This window comes from Triturus cristatus, chromosome 3_2 (assembly GCF_964204655.1).
Source record: "Triturus cristatus chromosome 3_2, aTriCri1.1, whole genome shotgun sequence".
Taxonomy (NCBI): Eukaryota; Metazoa; Chordata; class Amphibia; order Caudata; family Salamandridae; genus Triturus; species Triturus cristatus.
In genome coordinates, this window is record NC_140584.1 from 1,067,456,952 (window position 1) to 1,067,479,131 (window position 22,180).

The following is a 22,180-nucleotide window of genomic DNA, read 5'->3' on the forward strand; positions in this document are numbered from 1 at the left end:
ACTCATGTATAACTCCACAACTCCGCTTTTACCTTTGTTTTTTTGTGTGGAAAAAATACAAACATGCGCTGACTGTGAATAAAGCATTACTAAGATCTGTGCAAGTGCTAATGGTCGTCACAATGGCTCCATCACTCCTGTTCATGTCTTCACACCACTTTCATCTTTAGTCTTTTAATCTCTCAATTAGACACTTTATCTCCTGATATTTTTCTGAAACCCTCCATCTGCATATCTCACTCCCCATATCTTTCCACTCCCCTCTTTTTACTCTCTCCGGCATGTAGTCCTTTGCATCTCCTTCACTTCACCACCACCCCACACAGACAACGCACCCATTGGCCAGTAAGCACTGCATATTCTATAACTTTTGCCCTATTGATATTTCAACAGCTGTTTACATCCTTCATACTCTTTCATTTAGAATAACTATTCCAATTGGCACACCTGACCATTTGGTTTGCAAAGAGGCCAAGGGTTGTATGAGCACCTATTCTGAACCCCTTCATGACCCACTGGCGGGCATGTAAGCAATTTACACTGCCTTCGGCTATGACTCCACAGCTGTCAATCGTGGCCCACTATGAACCCCCACCCACGACCTGAACTCACACAGATACACAGGGGTGACTTTTCACAGTACGCAGTATACATGAGCAATATATGTGGCATGAAAAAAACTACCGAAACACAACTTCCTGGAAAAAGCAAATACTCTTATGAGTAAGTAAAAAGTAAACAGGAACAACATTGCTGTTCCTTAACTGAGAGCGCAGTGTGTGGTGGTGGGGCACAAAGAGGGGGTGGCAGGGCTGTAACAGACCTCACCTGGCCCGTGACTCGCGAGGCCACCCATAGAGGATGCCAGGCAGTTTACATAATCTGTGTATACAATTAGTCAAAATCTTGTATTATCTTTGAATATGTAACACACCCTCCCTCCGGTCTGTTTTCACTTTATTCCATTCTCCCATTCTGACTTTTCAGGTTAAATTATCTGCCATATCATGTGACTTACAAGCGGTATGGAAGGTCTCTGAAGAGATATTCTTCTTGAAAGACAGATCACCCACCAGAGTGATGATGAGCGATAATGAGGTCATTCATTTTTTTTAAATCTGGATGATGAAATGTCTCCTCGTCAGTAACCACCACAGCAGCAAGAAATTGCCTTCTGCGATGGTCCCTAAAGATCACCAAAACATTGTGTTCTGGAAGCACAGCGCCCTGGGAAGGCGTATTCAGCCCTTTAGCATCACTGCCTGCCCAGCACGTCCACAATGGACCAAATCTGACATACAAGCACGTGCTGTATGCCCATCCTTATGCCCTTAGGGCTTGGGATGGCTGGATTGGGCTGGAGCCTCAGAATCAACTGCTGTGACTGTAGCAGGGGGTCCTGGAAAGGCTTTGCTAGTGATAAGAGCGCCCCCATTTTACAGCTATTCCATGGTACATGCTGGCACACACCCTTCGCCTCATTTCAATATGTGCTGGGTATCCTACCAATAAATGTACCAATTTGTCGTTCTTATAAATAGCAGGTCCTGGTTGGAATTGGTTTGGGCATGCACAGTAGCTAAATAGGCAGGATGCAGAGATCCTATTCACAGTTTGCCTTTTGCCTGGTCATTAGAATGTTCATAAACCATGTAGCTTCGGGAATGTTTCTTCCTTAAGGGTCATAAAGGATCATCTATGTTGTGGCTTTGCCCTCATGAGCAGTGAAGTGACTCACTAAAAGAGCAGTCCCCTGTGCTCACTTGTTGAAAATTGGCTGCTCAAATGAAAATATATTTTGCTTTCTACCACTATCCTTTAGAGTCTGCACTCTGAGCTTCTCTTAGCTCCGATAAATTGGTCGGTGAGCTTTGACAGCTCCATAAAACACACTTAAAGAGGTCTAATTAAGCCTCACCACTTCAGTGTAAAACGAACAAGTAAACACATTAAGGGAAAGAGACGGCACTGTCCCTGACGGACTCCTTAAACAGGATTGGAGACAATTATGAAGAGGCTCTCTAACAAAGAAAAATGGCGGAAGCAGTCCATTGGCTCTGACGTATGCAGGGTGATGAGAGATGCGTTCTATCTGCGGCTATGCTGTGGAGTGTGGGACGGATGAAGTACACAAGGGGCCTGCTTTTCTGGCATTTCTGCAAACTGGGCAGTAGGAACCAGCGGATGACCTCTGGTTAGGACATTGGGCACAACTTCAAGCTGAATGGGAGAAAGGGCCAGAAGCAAAGGGTCACTTTACGGCATTTGTGCACCCAGTTGCCCCAGAAGTAGAACAATTATCAGAGAGAGCAAGCCTTCATAGAGGGTAGCAGCAGTAACTCACCAATAGCTTTTCTTATGCTCTATGTGTCCAATGAGTGCGACAGTGGAAACTTGACGTGCAAGAAATTGAAGACAGTTGTAACTGCTTTTTAGCCGATTTTTGGACAAGATTTTAGATCTACTCATTCACTAGTAATGCAAGTTTAGGGGTAGGCTGAGTCTGCATATGTTAAAGAGGAAGAATGGCCCTCCTTTGCCCACAGGGCCCGGTGTTTGGCAGCCGTCAGGGGTGAGGGAGGTCGGGCGACTATAACCACATGCTATTGGACATGTGGAATTCCCTACACTCGGCCATATTATTGGATGTGGTAAGCTACGGTATTTCATATTTTCATCTATGGTCAGGTGATCTGTGAAACTGACATGCCTAGCAATCACCCCTAGCAATCACCAATGGCAGATGCTTGAGGTACAGATTGGCCGCCCATCCCTCAAAGCCCTCAAGGCCTGGGAAGAGGATTACAACCTCCCTCTACTCTTAAGTTAGAATGTCGTGTCTCAGAACATTGCACCCATGATAACGTAAAACAGGGGTCATAGACTTCTTGGACAAATTGGGCTACCTTGCCACCAGTGCAGTACAGTTTATCTTGGAGCCTGTAGTGGTGGTGATGCTCATTGTCTTTACTTGTTCTCGACTGGTCAAACTTTAGTATGGTCTTCATTCATGTACCTTTTAGTAACGATTCTAGTGCATCGGTCTGTGAAATCTGGTATAGTGAGTGGGGTTGCTGTTCGAGATGACTCTCTTTTGCCTGACATTCCCCCAGATAGCTAGTTTTTTCTTGTCCTAGGACTCTGTGCACTTTACCCCTACCAACCAGAACTAAATTGCTCCCATCTAAACATAGGTAAATTGGCATACCTAATTAGCCCATTTCATTTACTTATATGGCCCTAGTATATTGTACCACTATTGGACTGCGGCACTCGTGCCACCCTCTACAGCCGCATTGTAAAACCTGTATCCAGGTCAGGCACTGCAGCCTGCGTGTGAAGTTTTAAACTTCCATTTTGGCCTGGCTAAATAAACCGTTTTCCACGCCTAAACCTTGCCTTTTAATACCTATAAGTCATCTCTAAGGCAGACCCCAGATGCCCATATGTCGGGTGCATGGTATTTAAAAGTAGGACATGTATATTGAATGTTATATTGAATGTTTTACATTTCCTGGCAGTGAAAAACCTCCAAAGTCTTTTTTCACTGTGGTAAGGCTTGCCCTCTCATAGGAGAACACTACGTTAGAACAATTTATAATGGCTTTTCTGTGGTGTGGTGTGTATTTCTCCCAGACAGGGAACCAAAAGGCTTTGGTGGGAAGAAGTGTTTTTCTGCTTTGAGCAAGATGGCCTGGAGGTGTGCCAGCCCCTCCCTGAGCTTCAAAGCATAGGTGCTAGAGATGGAGGTGCTGACGGTGCTGCAGCACTCCAAGAATACCCATGATGGAGTTCAGCACATTTGCTGTACATTCAAACACAGAGGCAAAATGTCAGACGCTGTCATCGGCACATTGATGCTTATCGTATTCTTTTAACATGGAGATCGTGTTTACCTCTCTTTCTCTGACTGTAACGTGAACGGATTTTGTCAAATGAACTGTCTGAAAATCTTGCTGGGATACTGCGAGTGACAGGAAAGGCTGGAGGATGTTATTGTTTTTTTTAAATAAATAGCAACTTTTTAAATATCTGTAAATGAACTGTACAACTATTTCAAAGTTTGGAAAGCACAAATGAAGCACATATTTTGAAATTCTAACCTGTGATGGAAATAAAAGTTGTAATGGGTTCTAGCCCACTGAAGACACTTTACTTGCCATGTAAAAGATATCATTTTGCTGAAACTCGAACCCACACACTATCATTTGTGCACTATGTAGTTTATCAGTAAAACTGTATGTCAGCGTGAATTTTGTGGCCATTTCAAAGGAATATGTGCTTTTTTTAAATTACAGTGTACTTCCACACCATACTTTAGTAATATATTTGCAACACTGTGCTCCACACTGCACCACTGGCTACATACCACACCTTTAGCATACTTCTGCTGAAAAGGCGTGACTCATTTGCTATACTTGTTCTTTGTAAAACTGATTTTTCACAATCCCTGTGGCTTTAGTGATGTAACTTTGATGACAGCACCCCAACTCTGAAATGTATTCCAGCACCACTGCTTCAAAGAGTACATACACTGATAGATGTACCTCAGACATCGGCATGCCTCTCTTTGTCTTCCTAATCAGCTTGGCTCCAAACGTAGTGGGGCTGAGGGTAAGGCACCCCAGAAGCGGTTTGTTTCACAATTATTTATATTGAAGTATCAAAACTAAGCAATGGGTAAGAGAATGGGCTGAGGAACAAGGTACTTTATGCATGAAGCAATCATACAGTGCAAAATAAACACAGCACTAGGGGCTAGATGTACGAGCACCAATTTGTGGTTTGCCAATTTCGTTGCCTTTGCCTTTGCGACTCGCAATTTGCGACTCGCAAATTAGGATGTATAACAGTGTCTCAGACATTGTTTGGATTCCTAATGGGGTCGCATATTGCATGCCTCGTGAATATTAAAGAGGCTGGGGCAACTTGCGACCCCATTAGGAATGGCATCCCAGGGATGGTGGCCTGCTGGGGTCAGCAGACCACCATGTCTGGGACTGCTTTTAAACAAAGCAGTCTTTTTTCTTTTTAAATGCAGCCCGTTTTCCTTAAAGGAAAACAGGATGCATTTGAAAAAGAAAAATTAAACTTTTCAGCTTCATTTTTTTAAGGGCAGGCAGTGGCTCCATTTCACCCTGCCTAGGATGGCCCACCGGTACGTAGATGACCCATCATACACACCTAAGCTCCTTTTGTGTGTGGCTGTCTAGAAGGAATGCGCAAAACCAGCTGTCACCCACCCCAGATGTGTATTCAGAGACAAGCAGAAGGCACCAAATGGTTACAGTAAGAAAATCCCAACTTTCTAAAAGTGGCATTTTCAGAATTGCAATTTGAAATCCAACTTCACCATGAGTTGTGTTTTTAAATTGTGATTGCAGAGACACCGAATCTGGGGGTCCCATGTTTTCCCAATCCGAAATTACACTTATAAAATCGAAAAAGGCAATCCCAGTGTTATCCTATGGGAGAGATAGGCCTGAGTAGTGAAAAACGAATTTAAGGTGCATGTCCTACTTTTTACATACACTGCAGCCTGCCCATGGGCTGTCCAGGGCATACCTAAGGGGTGCAATATATTTTTTTTTAAAAGGAAGGTTTGGGCCTGGCAAGTAGGTTAACTTACCAGGTCAACATGGCAGTTTAGAACTGCATACACAGACTCTGCAGTGGCAGGCCTGAGACATGTTTAAAGGGCTACTTAAGTGGGTGGCAGAGTTGAACCGTCACCCCAAGTCAATCTGACCATAATAACCATAGGCGTGTATAATACAAAGGAATTCTAAAAGGGACTACGGAAGAGACATAGTCATGGATTCCCAGACCTCACAGTATTAAAAGTCAGTGACTTCTGAGTATGTCATAGTGAATGCAAAACAATGATTAAAAATGTTCATTAAGTGTCGTGTCACTGACTCCTCAGGATCAGAACGATGCTCAAAAATGGTCCACCTCTCGATAGCTTCATGTCTGTATGCTGTTATAGCTCAGTGAAGTGATCGAGCAAGGGAAGGAAAGGATGGGGACAGCGGGGAGGGAGACCTGAAATGACAACAAATAATATTCTGTAAGCGTCAATTCGCATACAACCCACTATAGATATGGAATAATTCTAATGTAACAGACAAAATACCTGTAAGTAAAAATAACAAGAACTTGTCAGATGCGCCCTTGACGTAATCACTTCTCCTATTAATTCAGCTTTCTGCAGAGGGCACACACTAATTGGAAGACATATGAGAACATAGAGATAGATGAGTAATCACCACAACACCCTGTCTAATACTTCTTATAAGGTATAACATTCACAGGTTGTGGTCAATAACTCCAAACCTACTCTCTTTACACAAGGCCTGATGTCACAGGGTAGTAAGAGATATCTAAAAGACACTTCAACCTTCCCCTGTTCAAGCGGCCTGAACGTAGAGAGAAACGATCAGTAAATAATAAAACACGCACAATATTCAGTTATCTCCCAGCACATTTGGTGAGAGATTCACATGTAATACTGGGCATTGGTTCCCTACCGTTAAATTGTTACATAGCAAAACACACAATCAACGAACCAACATATAACACAAAAGCGTCTAAAAGTGCTACTCAAATCCGGGCACTTGCAAGACCAAACTGTGAAAGTTTTAAGGTTGTTTTTAGAATAGGATAAATGTCTTCCACCTGCACGAGACCACAAACGTGTGGCTCACAAACAGGGAGGAATATGGGTAAAAGTCAATTGCGGCACTAAAGAATCAAATAATGTATTACTACTGCCGGTATCCCTACCACCTGCATGAGAACGCAGACGTGTGTCTCGCCAACAGGGAGGGACACCGCAAGTATGTAATTGAGGCCGGTCTTAGGTTTTACTGCATAACGTCAGGAATTGCCTCCAACATGAGAACAGACTTTAAGTGGTGTATTGACACCCTTACCGGACCTCCAATGAGATGAGCAAAGGAGCGCCTCACGCCAAACCTCCAGCACACGAGACTCCAGAATAATCGGCAGCACTGCAGGAAGGCGGATATGTTTATGTATCCTTCCGCTTCCCTGATGGCAGCACGTCTTCTGCGAGGCATCACGGGAACTGTAGTTTTTCTTTCCGAATGTCCTTGAGGATGTCAATTTCGGCAAGACTACCTAGTCGCGAGGTGAGACAGGGTTCATGCCGGCAGCCCGGAAGAAAAGAGGGAAATATGACATTAAGTGCCCAAACAGTGATTGACACCCATCAATAAAGCATTACAAATAAAAAGATAAGGGAAGAATTAAAAAGGAGAAAATGGTGCACGGGTCCTTCTCCAGGCTTGACTACATCTTCGTCTCCAGGGTTCATGCCTCCAGGGTTGAGGCGGTGGAGATTCTTCTGAGAGGCTTATCGGATCACTCCCCGTTCCAAATGCAGCTGCGAATCGGGCCCGGACGCTGAGCATTTTAATGGCATATGTCGCCTTGGTATCTACACAATCCCACCTATTAAACAAATCTTCCCACTACGTTGCTAGAATATTTCTCGTTCAAACAAAATCGGCACCCTCCGCTTCGACCCTGTGGGAGGCCATGAAGGCCACCATTTGGGGGTTCGATATCAGCCACTCTACTTCTGCCAGATGCCAAAAGAGGGCGGCCCTTGTACAACTCGAGGCCTTGATCTATAAGACAGAGCTTGAGGCCCTGGCGCCAGTTGGTAACGATGCCCGCAAGCGACTGGTCGTACTGCAGAGGCAGTATCAAAGCCTCCTTCTGGACGAAGCCAAACTGGCATGGCAGTCTTCTCAAAGCTGTATTTATCAATGGGGGAAAAATCTGATAAATTACTGCACAGATTGTGTCAACATGCCCTAAAGCCATTAGAGTTCCCCGTGATCGCGTTGCCTCAGGGAGAGAAGCTAACTGACCCCACCTCTGTAGCCTCAATTTTTGCCGAATTCCACTGCGCACTGTATACTAAGCGGCAGGTTAACTCTGAATCCCAGATCGAGGACTTCTTCCTGGCCATTCTGCCTCAGGCTCTATCCAACTCAGGGCTAGACTTCCTAGATGAACTTATCACGCTCGAGGAGCTCACCTCGGCGGCAGCGGAGATCACTCCAGGGATGGCACCGGGACCCAAACGGTTCCCCAGCGAGTTCTTCAAGGTATTCGCTTCCATTCTGGGGCCACACTATTTAGCGATTCTGGAGGATGCCCTGCAGGATAAGATTCTCCCATTGGATTGGATGCACGCTTAAATCGTGATATTTCTTAAACCGGGATGACCCCCAGACCTCTGATCGTCGTACAGGCCTATATCATTGCTCAATTTCGACTGTCGAATCGATTGATCCCACACCTTGCTGACTTAATCCATCCTGACTAGGCCGGCTTTATGCCACACCGGTTGACTCGACACAACATCCGCAGACACCACAATGCCATTGCGGCTGTCGACCGACTGGACGAACCGGCCACCCTGCTCCTCATCGACGTGGACAAGGCCTTCTATTCGGTAAGCTGGACTTATATGTTCATCTTGCTGAGATATTTAAATATGGGTCCGTCTTATAACTTTGATCAGGTTGCTATATACCGACTAACCGGCCGCCGTATGGATATCTGGCACAATATCAGGTATTTCCCAATAAATCGAGGTACTCGCCAGGGCTGTCCCCTCCCCCCCTTCTATTCGCCCTGGTCGTGGAGCCGCTCGCTGCTCGGATAAGACACAACATATCTGATCGCATAGCCTTATACGCAGATGACATCCTCTTTTTCTTGGCCCAGCCCCATTGCACCAGCCGCGGATAATTCACGTCATGCATATCTTCAGCGAGGTATCTGGCCTGTACATGAACCCCATTAAATCCCATATCTGGCCACTTCGGTGCTCGCTGGGTGGTGGGAGTTGGATGGATGGCCTGCAGCACGTGTCTCAGGGCTTCACATATTTAGGCGTTTTTGTATCAGACCAACACTCTCCTGGGCAGAAAACTTGGATAAAGTGGCCACAGACTCAGACTCAGACATGAAGAGTTGGGTTTCGCTTCCTCTTTTACTCTATGGAAGATCGGCCATCTTCAAGATGGTCTCTCTGCCGAACTTGTACCAACTCCAATCCCATCCATTTCCGATTCTGATGACCTGATTCTGACAATTATATGCCGCCCTGGGCCAATTCATGTGGGAGTGCTCCACGGCTAGAGCCGCCCTGCGTACCTTTATGCAATCTACATACTGTGGGGGTATTGCCATGGTCGACATATACTCCTAATATGTGGTATCACAACTACAGGTTCTGAACGAGTGGTGGTATGGGCCCAGGGACGAACCTGCCTTTACGTTGGAGCACTGGATCATGGGGGAACCATCCTTATACCGCCTCCTGTATAGCAGGATTGCTCCGCGGGGACTTCCCTCCACCACAACGGTAGTCATTCTGTCTTGGAGGCAGGCATCACGGTGTATGGGCTGGTGGGGATGCCTCACTAGGGAGACCCCACTGTGGAGAAACCGCCTAATTCCTCAGGTTGCAGATTTACAAGGGTTCAGTGGCTGGGACATTATTGGTATCTCAACCCTGGGTGATGTCATGCGGGGTCCCACCATGAAGTCCTTTCATGATCTCCAAGAGGCATTTTCTATGCCTCATTCTCGATTTCATAATTATCTACAGCTGCGCCATGCCTTACAGCCCTACAATAGAGGCCTGTCAACCCTGCTCGAGTTCAGTCCACTAGAGGGTAAGCTCCTGATGGGGGACTTGGGGGACCATAGAATTTCTAAAATCTACCAGACCCTACTTACACACAGCCCTACCACCGTAGCATCCTTACGGGCCTCATGGGAAACAGATATAGGGCCAATAGACGATGATGATTGGCCCAAAGCACTCCAATCACCGCGAGGAGCCACAATCCCCACCCGTCTCCGATACATACAATTCAAATACTTAAACAGAGTGTACTACACTCGACATGGATTATGGTGGGCTGGGCTGATCGCCTCTCCCCTATGTCTTCGCTGCCATGTGGAGGAGGGCACCTTCCTGCACACTTTCTGGACGTGCCCTACCCTGGACAGATTCTGCCGGTGGGTTATACAATGCTTATCAGAAGTATTACACTGGAAAATACCTCGATCCCCCAAACTCACACTTCTGCACTGCACAGACGAAATAGGTGGCAATATCTACAAAAGACATATATTATTCCTAGGCTTGACACTCGCCAAAAGGGACATCGCACAACACTGGAAAGCTACAAACCCCCCTCGTATATCGACATGGAAGGGGGGCTTGGATTATGCTGTGAAATTTGAACGGCCAGTGTTCCTTGCCCCGGTTGTCCCCACAAGTATACTAAAATCTGGAAGCAGTGGGTGGCATACAGACATATACCCTTCGAGACGCACACCATGAGAGACCTTCTATCACTGCCCGATGCGGGCGCAAACAGTTAATTTTGTCACCATTCACGGTTACTCTACACCCACAATGGGGACACATATATCATGAGACGTAGGCACGAGATTAAGCACAGATTCCAGCTTGGTGTGATGCAGTTCTTGAAGGTTTTTTGTTCAAAGTATGTTATCCTTCGATACTGGATATGAAGTGGAGTGTCACTTTTGTCTACTTACAAATGTCATTATTCATATGTCCTTTATCGTACAGTAATCTTGTATTGATCTCCATAAAATCTTTAAAATATGTTTATTAAAAAAAGGAGAAAAGTAAAGCCGGATGATGGGTCAACTCTTAATTATTATGATATAATTGAAACTCATATAATTGTTATGTGCGCTGATGAAGTCTGCTGATGTATGAACTGTATAAAGACAAAACACGTGTTGGCTAGAAAACATCAAGACTTCAGATCACTATATGCAAATAAAGGATATTAGAAGAGTGAACACAATGGAAGTTTGTATTGATAACTTGGGAGTTGTTGGGATTCTTTTCTACATGTTCAAGTTTCATTTGACTGGTTAAAAGAACAGGCACACAAGCTGATCAAATTCAAATGTCAATGCCAGTGACTATTTTACTGATCTTGCCCCGAAAATAGGTGACTTGTTCAGATCAAAAACATGTAAATAAGGGATTTTCACACATTCTGTGCTTATTCATCTAACTCAGGTTTAGCATGTATGTAGGTCTGAGTTTCAGTTCTTAAAACGTATTTGTGATCAAAATACCCTGCTTGAGCTTAGATGTTGAAAGAATTACCATGAGTAAAATATACCATAAAAATAAGGATCTTTGCTACCAAACTACTTGGCCAACCATGTTCATTTAAGATGTACTCTTACTTTCTATGGCACAGCCTGACGAATGCCTCGCTAAGAGCATAAGGAGGCAGAAACATGTTGACCATTCTTTTTCTTTCACATTAGGATGTATCTGGTCAATCTAATCAGTTGCTAAACATCCTCCACACTTGTTTTTACTTATGCCTGGTTTTCCACCAATAAAACTTTTTGGATAAAACCAAGGCATTTTTAATTACTTTTTGCACTCACCTTTTTTCACACTCACGCCACACAAAAAAACCTGCTCTGCTGTAGACAGGCGTCATAGCACACCAGGGAGGCACTCGGCCGCTCTGGTGGGAACCCAATGATGAAGCATGTCACCAACTAGGTTGGTGAGTGAGGGTTCTTTTTAAACAAACGGAGTGACTTCTCTTGCTGGCTCTTCTTTTGTTGGCCGCACTCTTTTGTTGTTTATACGATACAGCCTAAATGACTTCATCAGCCTTTGAATCATAAATAAAACAGCATTTATTTTCCTGAAAATCCTCATCGGAATTAAGAAGAAAATTGACATTTCAGTGCAAACTAAGTCGTCTGAACAAGTGCAGGCACCAGCACAATTCAAAGTATCTGAAAAAACATCAATATCTTCATTTATATCTGACTGCGGAGGGGCAGAAAATATACTTTATTACGGAATCTCCTTTGAATCATTAACCTTGTTAGTGCTGGTTATCCTTCTGTGTCCACCTAGAAGGATTGAAATTCATTTATACACGCCGTGGATTTTTTATACAGTAGAACTGAGTGAATGATCATATCTGTTCGTATAGGATAGGAGAACCCAGTTGCCAATCCTAAGGGCTGAAGGCAAGACACCAACTATTTTATGAGGTTTCAAATATTCACCCACTTGTAGAGTTTCTACCTACTCATGGCACTATGCTTCTCTAAATAATTGGAAATACTGCTCTTATTCACTGTCTTCCATTCTGTCAATGTTTTTGCATGTGACACTGCAAACCTTTGTAGATATTACAGTGAACCTATTTCATGTGATGTCATTTCTCTGTTTGCAGATTGAAGACATAAAAGGGGGCTTTATGCGCCTTCCTCTTCCTTCTCCTCCAAGTGAGCCAGATGCAGGAGCCCAGGAGACCTTTGGGAACCAGGGACAAGATGAAAGTGGAATGAAAGGTAAGCAGATGGAATCAGATAATTGTGAGCAGATGCTGAAGTCTTAGATTGGCTCCATAACATATGACTAAAGCAGATTAGTAAACAGGCATATGTTTCTAAATCATATCAATAGAATAATTGGCACTTAGTTTACTTTTCATGATGAGCCAGTTCCCATCACAACATTATGTTCGTTCTTGCGTTGTTGGTTGAAAATCTCGCTTTCTTTCTTCAGAAGTTCTGGTTTGTTAGCCCTGGCATCCTTGGCGTGGTTTCCCCTGCCTTTTTTTGCTTTTTGACTTCCGTTTGAACTGTTTTTGCTGACTTTAGGAATCTGAGCTCTTTATGACCGCTAACCAGTGCTGAAGTGCCTGTGCTCTTTACTGAAAACATGGTAACATTGTTTTATCCACAATTGGCATATTTGATTTACTTATAATTATCTAAAAGGTGCTCTACATGTGCCTAGGGCATGTAAATTAAATGCTTCTTGTGGGCTTGCAGCACTGATTGTGCAACCCACATAAGTAGCCCTGAGTGTGCAGTTTTAAACTGCTATTTCGACCTGGCAAGTTAACCTACTTGCCATACACAAACCTTCCTTTTTATTACATATAGGTCACCCCATGGGCACGGTGCTTTTAAAATATAGGACATCCACCTTTAAGTGTATTTAAAATGTAGGACATATACCTTTAAGTTTTACATGTCCTGGTAGTGAAATACTCTTAAATTACATTTTTCTCTACTGCCGACCCTATCTCCCCCATAGTATAACATTGAGATTGCCTTATTAAATTTTATAAGTGTAATTTCCAATTGGGAAAAGATGGGACCCCCAAAGTTGGTGTCTCTGGAATCACAATTCAAAAACACAATTTATGGTTGAAGTTGGTTTGTAAAATTGCAATTCTGAAAATGGCATTTTTAGAAAGTTAAAGACACACAATTGATGGACGGAATGCAGACCAAATCAAAACATTCACCCCCAGTCAAGAGATTTGGGATAAGTCCATCATTCTTTTGCTCACCATGCCTCCCCAGTTTAGACCTGGCCATATGCGAATTAGTCTTGACCCCGTGACTCATGGGAAGAGCCCAGCCTGAACTGCTAAGCCAGGTCCTCCTTGGACCGGAAACAAGCATCCTAGGACTAGTTTCAGGGTTTCACCCCTCATCAGCCAGGATAGCTTGATTCCAGTGGCACAGTGAGCCCGGGGACCACGTCAGGGCATACCCGGCGCACTTAGGGCGCGGAAGCAAAAGACACACAATTGATGGACGGAATGCAGAACAAATCAAAACATTCTCCCCCAGTCAAGAAATCTGGGTTAAATCCATCATTCTTTTGCTCACCATGCCACTCCAGTTTAGACCTGGCCATATGCGAATCAGTCTTGACCCTGTGCCTCATGGGAAGAGTCTAGCCCGAACTGCTAAGCCAGGTCCTCCCTGGACCGGAAACAAGCATTCTAGGACCGGTTTCGGGGTTTTACCCCTCATCAGCCAGGATAGCTTGATTCCAGTGGCACAGTGAGCCCGGGACTGATCCTAGGATGCTTGTTTCCAGTTCAGGGAGGACCTAGCCTGGCAGGTCGGGCTGGACTGTTCCCATTGGTCGCAGGGTCAAGACTGATTTGCATATGGCTGGGTCCAAACTGGAATGGCATGGTGAGCAAAAAAACAATGGCTTTAGGCCCAGATCTCTGTACTGGGGTGAATGTATGACATTGTTCTGCATTCTGGACATCAATTGTTCTTTCTGATGGATACATCTGCAGTGGATTCCTCACCTTGTGAATATCCCCTGCGCCAGCATTCCACGGAACTTTTCTTTCCCAGCACTCCACGTCGACGTGGGCGACGTCACAATGCATCGGCTCCGCACGCGACTCCGTACGACGTCACCGGAGCCACAAGAAGCCCACGTCGGCGTGATGACGTCAGTTCCTTTTTTTCCGCGCCGTCGACGCGCAACGGGTTTTTCCAGTGCTCTCTAGCTACTTTGTAGTTTAGCTGTGTTACTGTGTATAATTCAGTATGTCTTCGACGAGGAAGTCGGGCTTTAAGCCCTGTAGGGAATGTGGAGGCCTGATGTCCATGACGGATCCGCATCAGGACTGCTTATGGTGCCTTTCTTCAGACCACGATATGGAAGAATGCGGGTGCTGTAGGAGCATGAATCCTAAAGTGCTGAAGGAGAGGAAGACTCAGCTCTTCATGAAGAAGATCGGTGAGGAGAAGAGAGGGAGAAAAAAAGAGAAGTCAAGGCGGGAGTCATCGACTTCGAGGTCGTCGAAGTCGAAGAAACACCACAAGAAGAGGAAGCATTCTTCTCGGCGTCGGTCCTCGAAGTCCAGGAAGTCGAGGTCGGCTTCGCCCCGTCGACGTCGGAGCAAGGACTTGTCACCTTCTCCTTCTAAGTCTCCGAAGTCTCCCTCGCCGAAGCGGGCTCCAGCTCGTTCCCCGACGCCGTCACCGGCTCCGTCTAAGGCTTCGACTCCGGGTCGAGTGGAGTCTGATGTTCCTTTGGATGAGCAAGAACAGGAAGAGGCTGCTCCGGTGCCAGATGACTCTGCGGCTCCGGTGGATGATACTGCGGAGCCGACGCCGGTGACTCCACAAAGGGATACAGGGTCGGTCCCTTATCCCCAATTCCCGGCTCCAGGTACAGATTCATCAAACTTTCTGAATGCCATGTATGGTATTTTTAATAGGGCGGCCTTCCCATCCGGAGCACCAACTGGTCCCGTGGGTCCGATGGCGTATACGCTAGGGGTGCCACAGCATTATGCTCAGGCCCCCTTTCTGCCCTTTATGCCGATGACGCCTTCTTGGCAGTTTCCGGCGCCGTTTGGGGATCCGACACGACCTCGGATGGACCGTCAGTCTTCGGAACCTTCCTCGACGCCGAGGCCGACTCCATCGGAGCCGCGTCCGGCGCCGCCGACTCCACCTATGGCGCCGCCGACTCCGGTACCTCTGGCTCCACCGACGCCACGTACGACGTCGACGACGCCGGCTCCCCGGATCCGGTCGAGACGGGAGGCCCAAAGGGTATTGGAGGAGGGGAGATATCGAGCAGAGGTGGAAGAAGGTGAAGTCGACTCTTCTTCGGATGAGTTTGAAGGGATAGAAGAAGCAAGTGGTTTGGATACCACCCCAGAGTGGGAGCATACTTCTACAAGATCTTCTTCTCCACAGGAATTGGCACCCTACCATGTGGTGATTAAGAAAGCCGCAGAATTGTTAGATCTGCAGCTACCCTCTGTGGAGTACAAGTCTAACCTGCTTATGGAGGTGTTGCACTCTCCGACGTCGGCTTCGGAGCCTTTGTTGCCTTTCAATGAAGCCATCTTGGAACCGGTGTTGGAGGTGTGGAGGAAACCTCTTTCATCTCCGGCGGTTTGCAGACAGGTGGCAAGAAGGTACAGAGTTGCACCAGGAGATCCGGATTTTTTGTCTATGCATCCATCTCCGGAGAGCCTAGTTGTGCAGGCTTCATGTTCAAAACATGCTTTGGGTGCTTTCCCTCAGTCTCCGGCTGATAGGGAATCAAAGAAAATTGATCAGGCGGCCAAGAAGTCCTTCTCCTCAGGAAGTATGGCGCTGAAATCATCTAATGCCACATGCTTGCTGGGGCGTTATGTTCATGCCTTGATGGACTCTATTAAATCTTTGGCCCCTAAGTTGCCTGAGGGGGATAAGTCGTCCTTCTTGGAGGTTGTTGCGGACACTCAGGCAGCTGCCAGGCAGGTGATCCAGTCTGGGCTGGATACGGCGGACTCGGTGGCGAGGATTATGGGGTCGTCTATAGCCACAAGGAGGCAGGCTTGGCTCCGTTCCTCTGGATTCTCAGCAGATGTTCAGGCCACGTTGGTTGATCTGCCATTCGACGGACAGAAACTGTTTGGGGAGAAGGCAGACTCTGCCCTTCAACGATTTAAGGACAGCAGATTGACGGCAAAGTCCTTGGGCCTGCAGGCTCCTGCTAGGGGTACAGCTTTTCGAAAGTTTAGGGGATTCGGAAGATCATCCTTTTGCTCCTTCCGACAGCCCCAACAGCAGCAACAACAGCAGCAGAATCCCCTCTATAGGTCCTATAGAGGGAAGCAGAGGGGTCGGAGAGGTTCTGGACGCAACCCTTCTTCTTCTTCCTCCTCCTCCTCTGCTCCAAATGAGGCTTCAGGGAAGCAGCCCTAGATCCCCCATCCCGGATCATGTAAGACCTGTGGGGGGTCGGGTGTCCTACTTTCTACGGGGTTGGAAATCTGTTACAACCGACCTTTGGGTTTTGAACCTCGTAGAGACTGGGTACGCCCTTCCCTTTCGGGAGTTTCCTCCCCCTTACCCTCCTTGCCAGGGTTATTGCTCGGAAGACCATCTGCTTCTCCTGCAGAAAGAAGTTCTAGCCTTGCTTCAGAAGGGTGCAATACAGGTGGTTCCGGAGCAGGAAAGGGGTCAGGGATGCTACTCCCGGTATTTTCTGATTCCCAAAAAGGACGGCAGATTGCGTCCGATTCTGGACCTCAGAATCTTGAATTTTTACCTGAGACAGGAGAAATTCAAGATGCTGACCCTTGCGCAGGTTCTTCAAGCGTTGCAGCAAGGAGACTGGATGGTGTCGCTCGACTTGCCGGACGCGTACTTCCATGTCCCAATCCTGAAGTCACACAGGAAGTATCTCCGTTTTACGATTGGGTCGCAACACTACCAGTTTGCGGTTCTTCCGTTTGGTCTTACTACCGCACCTTGAGTCTTCACAAAGGTGATGGCAGTGGTGGCTGCTCATCTCAGGAGGTCGGGGATCCCGGTTTTCCCTTGCCTGGACGACTGGCTCCTGAAGGCAGAGTCCCCAGAGATAGTGCAGCGTCATCTGCAGGTGACATCTCAGCTGTTATTCGACTTGGGTTTTTCGATTAATGTGCCCAAATCTCACCTGGTGCCCTCTCAACACAACCTGTTCATATGGGCAGTACTGGACACTACTGTGTGTCGAGCATTCCCTCCTCCTCAAAGGATTCTCGACATTCAGGAGATGGTCCCTTTTTTCCACAGTGGAGCGGTTGTTCCAGTTCTGAAGGTCCTTCGCCTGCTCGGTCTGTTTGCCTCCTGCATTCTGTTGGTCAACCACGCACGCTGGCACATGAGGGCGCTCCAGTGGTGTCTCCGCAAGCAGTGGTATCAGCACAACGGGGATCTCAGGGAGTCAATCAAGATCTCCAGCTAAGCTGCAGCGGATCTGTCTTGGTGGAGCGTAAAGGGCAATCTGTCACAAGGAAAGCCCTTCCATCTACCTCCATCGGTGGCCACAGTGATAACGGATGCATGCACTTTAGGGTGGGGTGCGCATCTGGGGGATCTGGAGATCAAAGGACTTTGGTCTCCAGAGGAAAGGTTGCTTCACATCAACCTTCTGGAATTGCGGGCGATTCGTTTGGCGCTCAAGGCCTTCCTCCCTTCCCTTCGCGGTCAGTCGATTCAAGTCCTGACAAATAACACGACCGCGATGTGGTATGTCAACAAGCAGGGAGGAGTGGGGGTCTCTTTGTCTATGCAGAGAGGCCTTACGTCTATGGTCCTGGGTTCAGGACCATCGGATTTATCTGATGGCAAATCATCTGGCCGGGGTGTTGAACGTGCGTGTGGACAGTCTCAGTCGGCAGTTCTCTGCCGACCACGAGTGGAGGCTCCATCCGGAGGTAGTTCTTAACGTCTTTCGGACGTGGGGGTTTCCTCGGGTGGACCTGTTTGCCACTTTCGAGAACGCGCACTGCCCGTCATTCTGCAGTCTCCAGTATCCGATGCAGGGGGCGTTGGGGGGACGTGGTTCAGTTGAGTTGGGGTTCGCAGCTCCTTTACGCGTTTCCTCCCATACCCTTGATTCCTCGGGTTCTGAGGAAGATTCGCCAAGACCGGGCCCAAGTTATATTGATTGCTCCGGATTGGCCAAGAAGGGTGTGGTACACAGATCTTCTCCACCTCTCCTCGTGCCCTCCGCTCCGTCTCCCTCTGAGGGCAGACCTCCTCTCGCAGTCGGAGGGGCAGGTTCTACACCCCCACCTCCAGAGCTTACCCCTTCATGCCTGGAGATTGAACGGGGCAACCTGAGTTCATTCTCTCTCCCGCCTGATGTGGTGGATGTTATTTTATCGGCCAGGCGACACTCCACCAAGTCCATTTACTCCTACAGGTGGTCTAAGTTTGTTAAATGGTGTGGAGAGAGATCCATTGACCCTTTAAAAGCCCATCTTTCTAATGTTCTCCAGTTTGCTGTTTCCTTGGCTCAGCAGGGCTGTGCTGTGGTCACGGTCAAGGGCTATCTTTCGGCCTTATCGGCTTTTCTATGCCTTCCAGATCAACCGTCACTTTTTAAATCTCTGGTTGTTCTGAGGTTTATCAAGGGCCTTACGAACATGTTTCCTCCCACTCCATTTGTAATGCCTCAGTGGGACCTTAATCTTGTTTTAACCTTTCTGATGGGGTCCCCATTTGAGCCTCTACATAGCTGTCCTTTGAGGTGGTTTTTCTTGTAGCCATAACCTCGGCAAGGAGGGTGAGTGAGCTTCAAGCTCTTAGTTCTAAACCCCCGTTTTTAACCTTGCATGCTGAAAGGATGGTTCTCAGGACCAGGGCTGCTTTCCTGCCAAAAGTTGTCACTCCTTTCCATTTGGGGCAGTCTATTACTCTCCCTGTTTTTTATCCACCTCCTCATCCTTCCACAGAGGAGGAAAGACTCCATCGCCTGGACCCAAAGAGAGCTGTTAGCTTTTACTTGGACAAAACGAAGGACTTTCGTCTGGACGATCAGCTCTTCGTGGGTTATTTGGACATTCCAAAGGAAGAGCGGTGCACAAGCGCACGTTGTCGAGATGGATTATCCTTGCCATCAAGATCTGCTACGCCATGGCTGGTAAGACCCCTCCTGAAGGCATTAGAGCTCATTCAACTAGAGCTAAGTCATCTACATCTGCTTTGGCCTGGGGTGTTCCTGTGGCAGACATTTGTAAATCCGCGACTTGGGCCTCCCTCCATACCTTCGCAAAGCATTATTGCTTGGACTCAGAGATGAGGAGGGAGGGCCGCTTCGCGCGCTCTGTCTTGCAAGACTTTCTGGCATAGGAAGGTGGACACCCTCTTCCGGGAGTGGGGACTGCTGTGGGAATCTATTAACAAGGTGAGGAATTCACTGGCAGATGTATCCATCAGAAGAACAAGTTACTTACCTTCGGTAACGCTTTTTCTGGTGGATACAGTATGTGCCTGTGGATTCCTCACTGACCCACCCGCCTCCCCGTTGTCCACCTTTGTATACCATGAAAGAGGTCTTGTGGGAATGTTTTGATATTTTCTTGTACATTTGTAGGCAATGCTGGTTTGTTTAGCATTCCTTTTATTTGTATGCTGTGTATATATGTTGGTATACTGTATACTGTGTATACTTGGAGTTGTCGTTGGTTCACCTGTTCGCCTTGAAGGCACGGAAAAAATGGGTGGAACTGATGTCATCACGCCGACGTGGGCTTCTTATGGCTCCGGTGACGTCGTACGGAGTCACGTGCGGAGCCGATGCATTGTGACGTTGCCCACGTCGACGTGGAGTGCTGGGAAAGAAAAGTTCAGTGGAATGCTGGCGCAGGGGATATTCACAAGGTGAGGAATCCACAGGCAGATACTGTATCCACCAGAAAAAGCTTTACCAAAGGTAAGTAACTTGTTCTTTTGCATTTGTCACCCCGAGTGGGACGGGTATGCCCAGACGAGGGTCCCATGCTCTCCATGCCACTGGAGTCAAGTTATTCTGGTTGATAAGGGCTGAAAGCCCGAAATCGGTCCCAGGATGCTTGTTTCCAGTCCAGGGAGGACCTGACCTGGCAGTTCAGGCTGGACTGTTCCCATTGGGTGCAGGGTCAAGACTGATTTGCATATAGCTGGGTCCAAACTGGAATGGCATGGTGAGCAAAAAAACAATGGATTTAGGCCGAGATCTCTCTACTGGGGTGAATGTATGACATTGTTTTGCATTCTGTCCATCACTTGTCATTTTTGCATTTGTCACCCCGAGTGGAACGGGTATGCCCAGATGTGGGTCCTGTGTTCTCCATGTCACTGGAGTCAAGCTATCCTGGCTGATGAGGGCTGAAAGACCGAAATTGGTCCTAAGATGCTTGTTTCCAGTCCAGGGAGGACCTGGCCTGGCAGTTCGGGCTGGACTGTTACCATAGGGCGCAGGGTCAAGACTGATTTGCATATGGCTGGGTCCAAACTGGAATGACATGGTGAGCAAAAAAACAATGGATTTAGGCCGAGATCTCTCTACTGGGGTGAATGTATGACATTGTTTTGCATTCTTTCCATCACTTGTTATTTTTGCATTTGTCACCCCGAGTGGGACGGGTATGCCCAGACGTGAGTCCAGGGCTCTCCATGCCACTGGAGTCAAGCTATCCTGGCTGATGAGGGCTGAAAGCCCGGGAATGATCCTAGGATGCTTGTTTCCAGTCCAGGGAGGACCTGGCCTGGCAGTTCGGGCTGGACTGTTCCCATTGGGCGCAGGGTCAAGACTGATTTGCATATGGCTGGGTCCAAACTGGAATGGCATGGTGAGCAAAAAAACGATGGATTTAGGCCCAGATCTCTGTACTGGGGTGAATGTATGACTTTGTTCTGCATTCTGTCCATCAATTGTTCTTTTTGCGTTTATCACCCTAAGTGGGACGGGTATGCCCAGACGTGGGTCCTGTGTTCTCCATGTCACTGGAGTCAAGCTATCCTGGCTGATGAGGGCTGAAAGCCCGAAACTGGCCCTAAGATGCTTGTTTCCAGTCCAGGGAGGACCTGGCCTGGCAGTTCGGGCTGGACTGTTCCCATAGGGCGCAGGGTCAAGGCTGATTTGCATATGGCTGGGTCCAAACTGGAATGGCATGGTGAGCAAAAAAACGATGGATTTAGGCCCAGATCTCTGTACTGGGGTGAACGTATGACATTGTTCTGTATTCTGTCCATCAATTGTTCTTTTTGCATTTGTCACCCCGAGTGGGACGGGTATGCCCAGACCTGGGTCCTGTGCTCTCCATGCCACTGGAGTCAAGCTATCCTGGCTGATGAGGGCTGAAAGCCCAAAACCGGTCCTAGGATGCTTGTTTCCAGTCCAGGGAGGACCCTGCCTGGCCGTTCGGACTGGACTGTTCCCATTGAGCGCAGGGACAAGACTGATTTGCATATGGCTGGGTCCAAACTGGAATGGCATGGTGTGCAAAAAAAGATGGATTTAGGCCCAGATCTCTCTACTGGGGTGAATGTATGCCATTGTTCTGCATTCTGTCCATCAATTGTTCTTTTTGCATTTTCAGAAAGTTTCCATTTTCTTACTGTAGCCATTTGGTGCCTTTTGCCTGTCTCTGGAATACACGTCTGGTGTAGGTAACAGCTGGCTTCCTGCATTCCCTCTAGACAGCCACACACAAAGGAAGGGTGGGTGTGACTGAGTGGCCATCTGCATGCTGATGGGTCGTCCTAAGCATGGTGGGAGCAAGAAGCTGACACACCTGCAAGGGCTGTGTTCTGTCCTCACACAAAGCATTGCATAATCCCCTGTACTAAGTCTGAAGCCGGGACAGGATATTAAATGGACTCTGTGCACTTCAAAGCATCTCTTCCAAGTCTCCCCCACTTCAAAGGCCCAACTGGGTATTACTACTAGACATCTGACACCAGTAAAAGAGAACACTTCTAGAACTGAGGACATTCTACCAGGAAGAAGAGA

General features: G+C 47.3%; 1 protein-coding gene across 1 annotated transcript in view; it reads left to right on the forward strand.

The window, feature by feature from the left end:
• LOC146859134 (uncharacterized) overlaps positions 1–22,180 on the forward strand; it is a 2,052,335-nt gene that overhangs the window by 1,247,886 nt on the left and 782,269 nt on the right. The window contains exon 82 of the mRNA XM_085649806.1: positions 12,315–12,432. Coding sequence (XP_085505932.1) covers positions 12,315–12,432 — 118 coding nt within the window. The remainder of the gene's footprint in view (positions 1–12,314; positions 12,433–22,180) is intronic.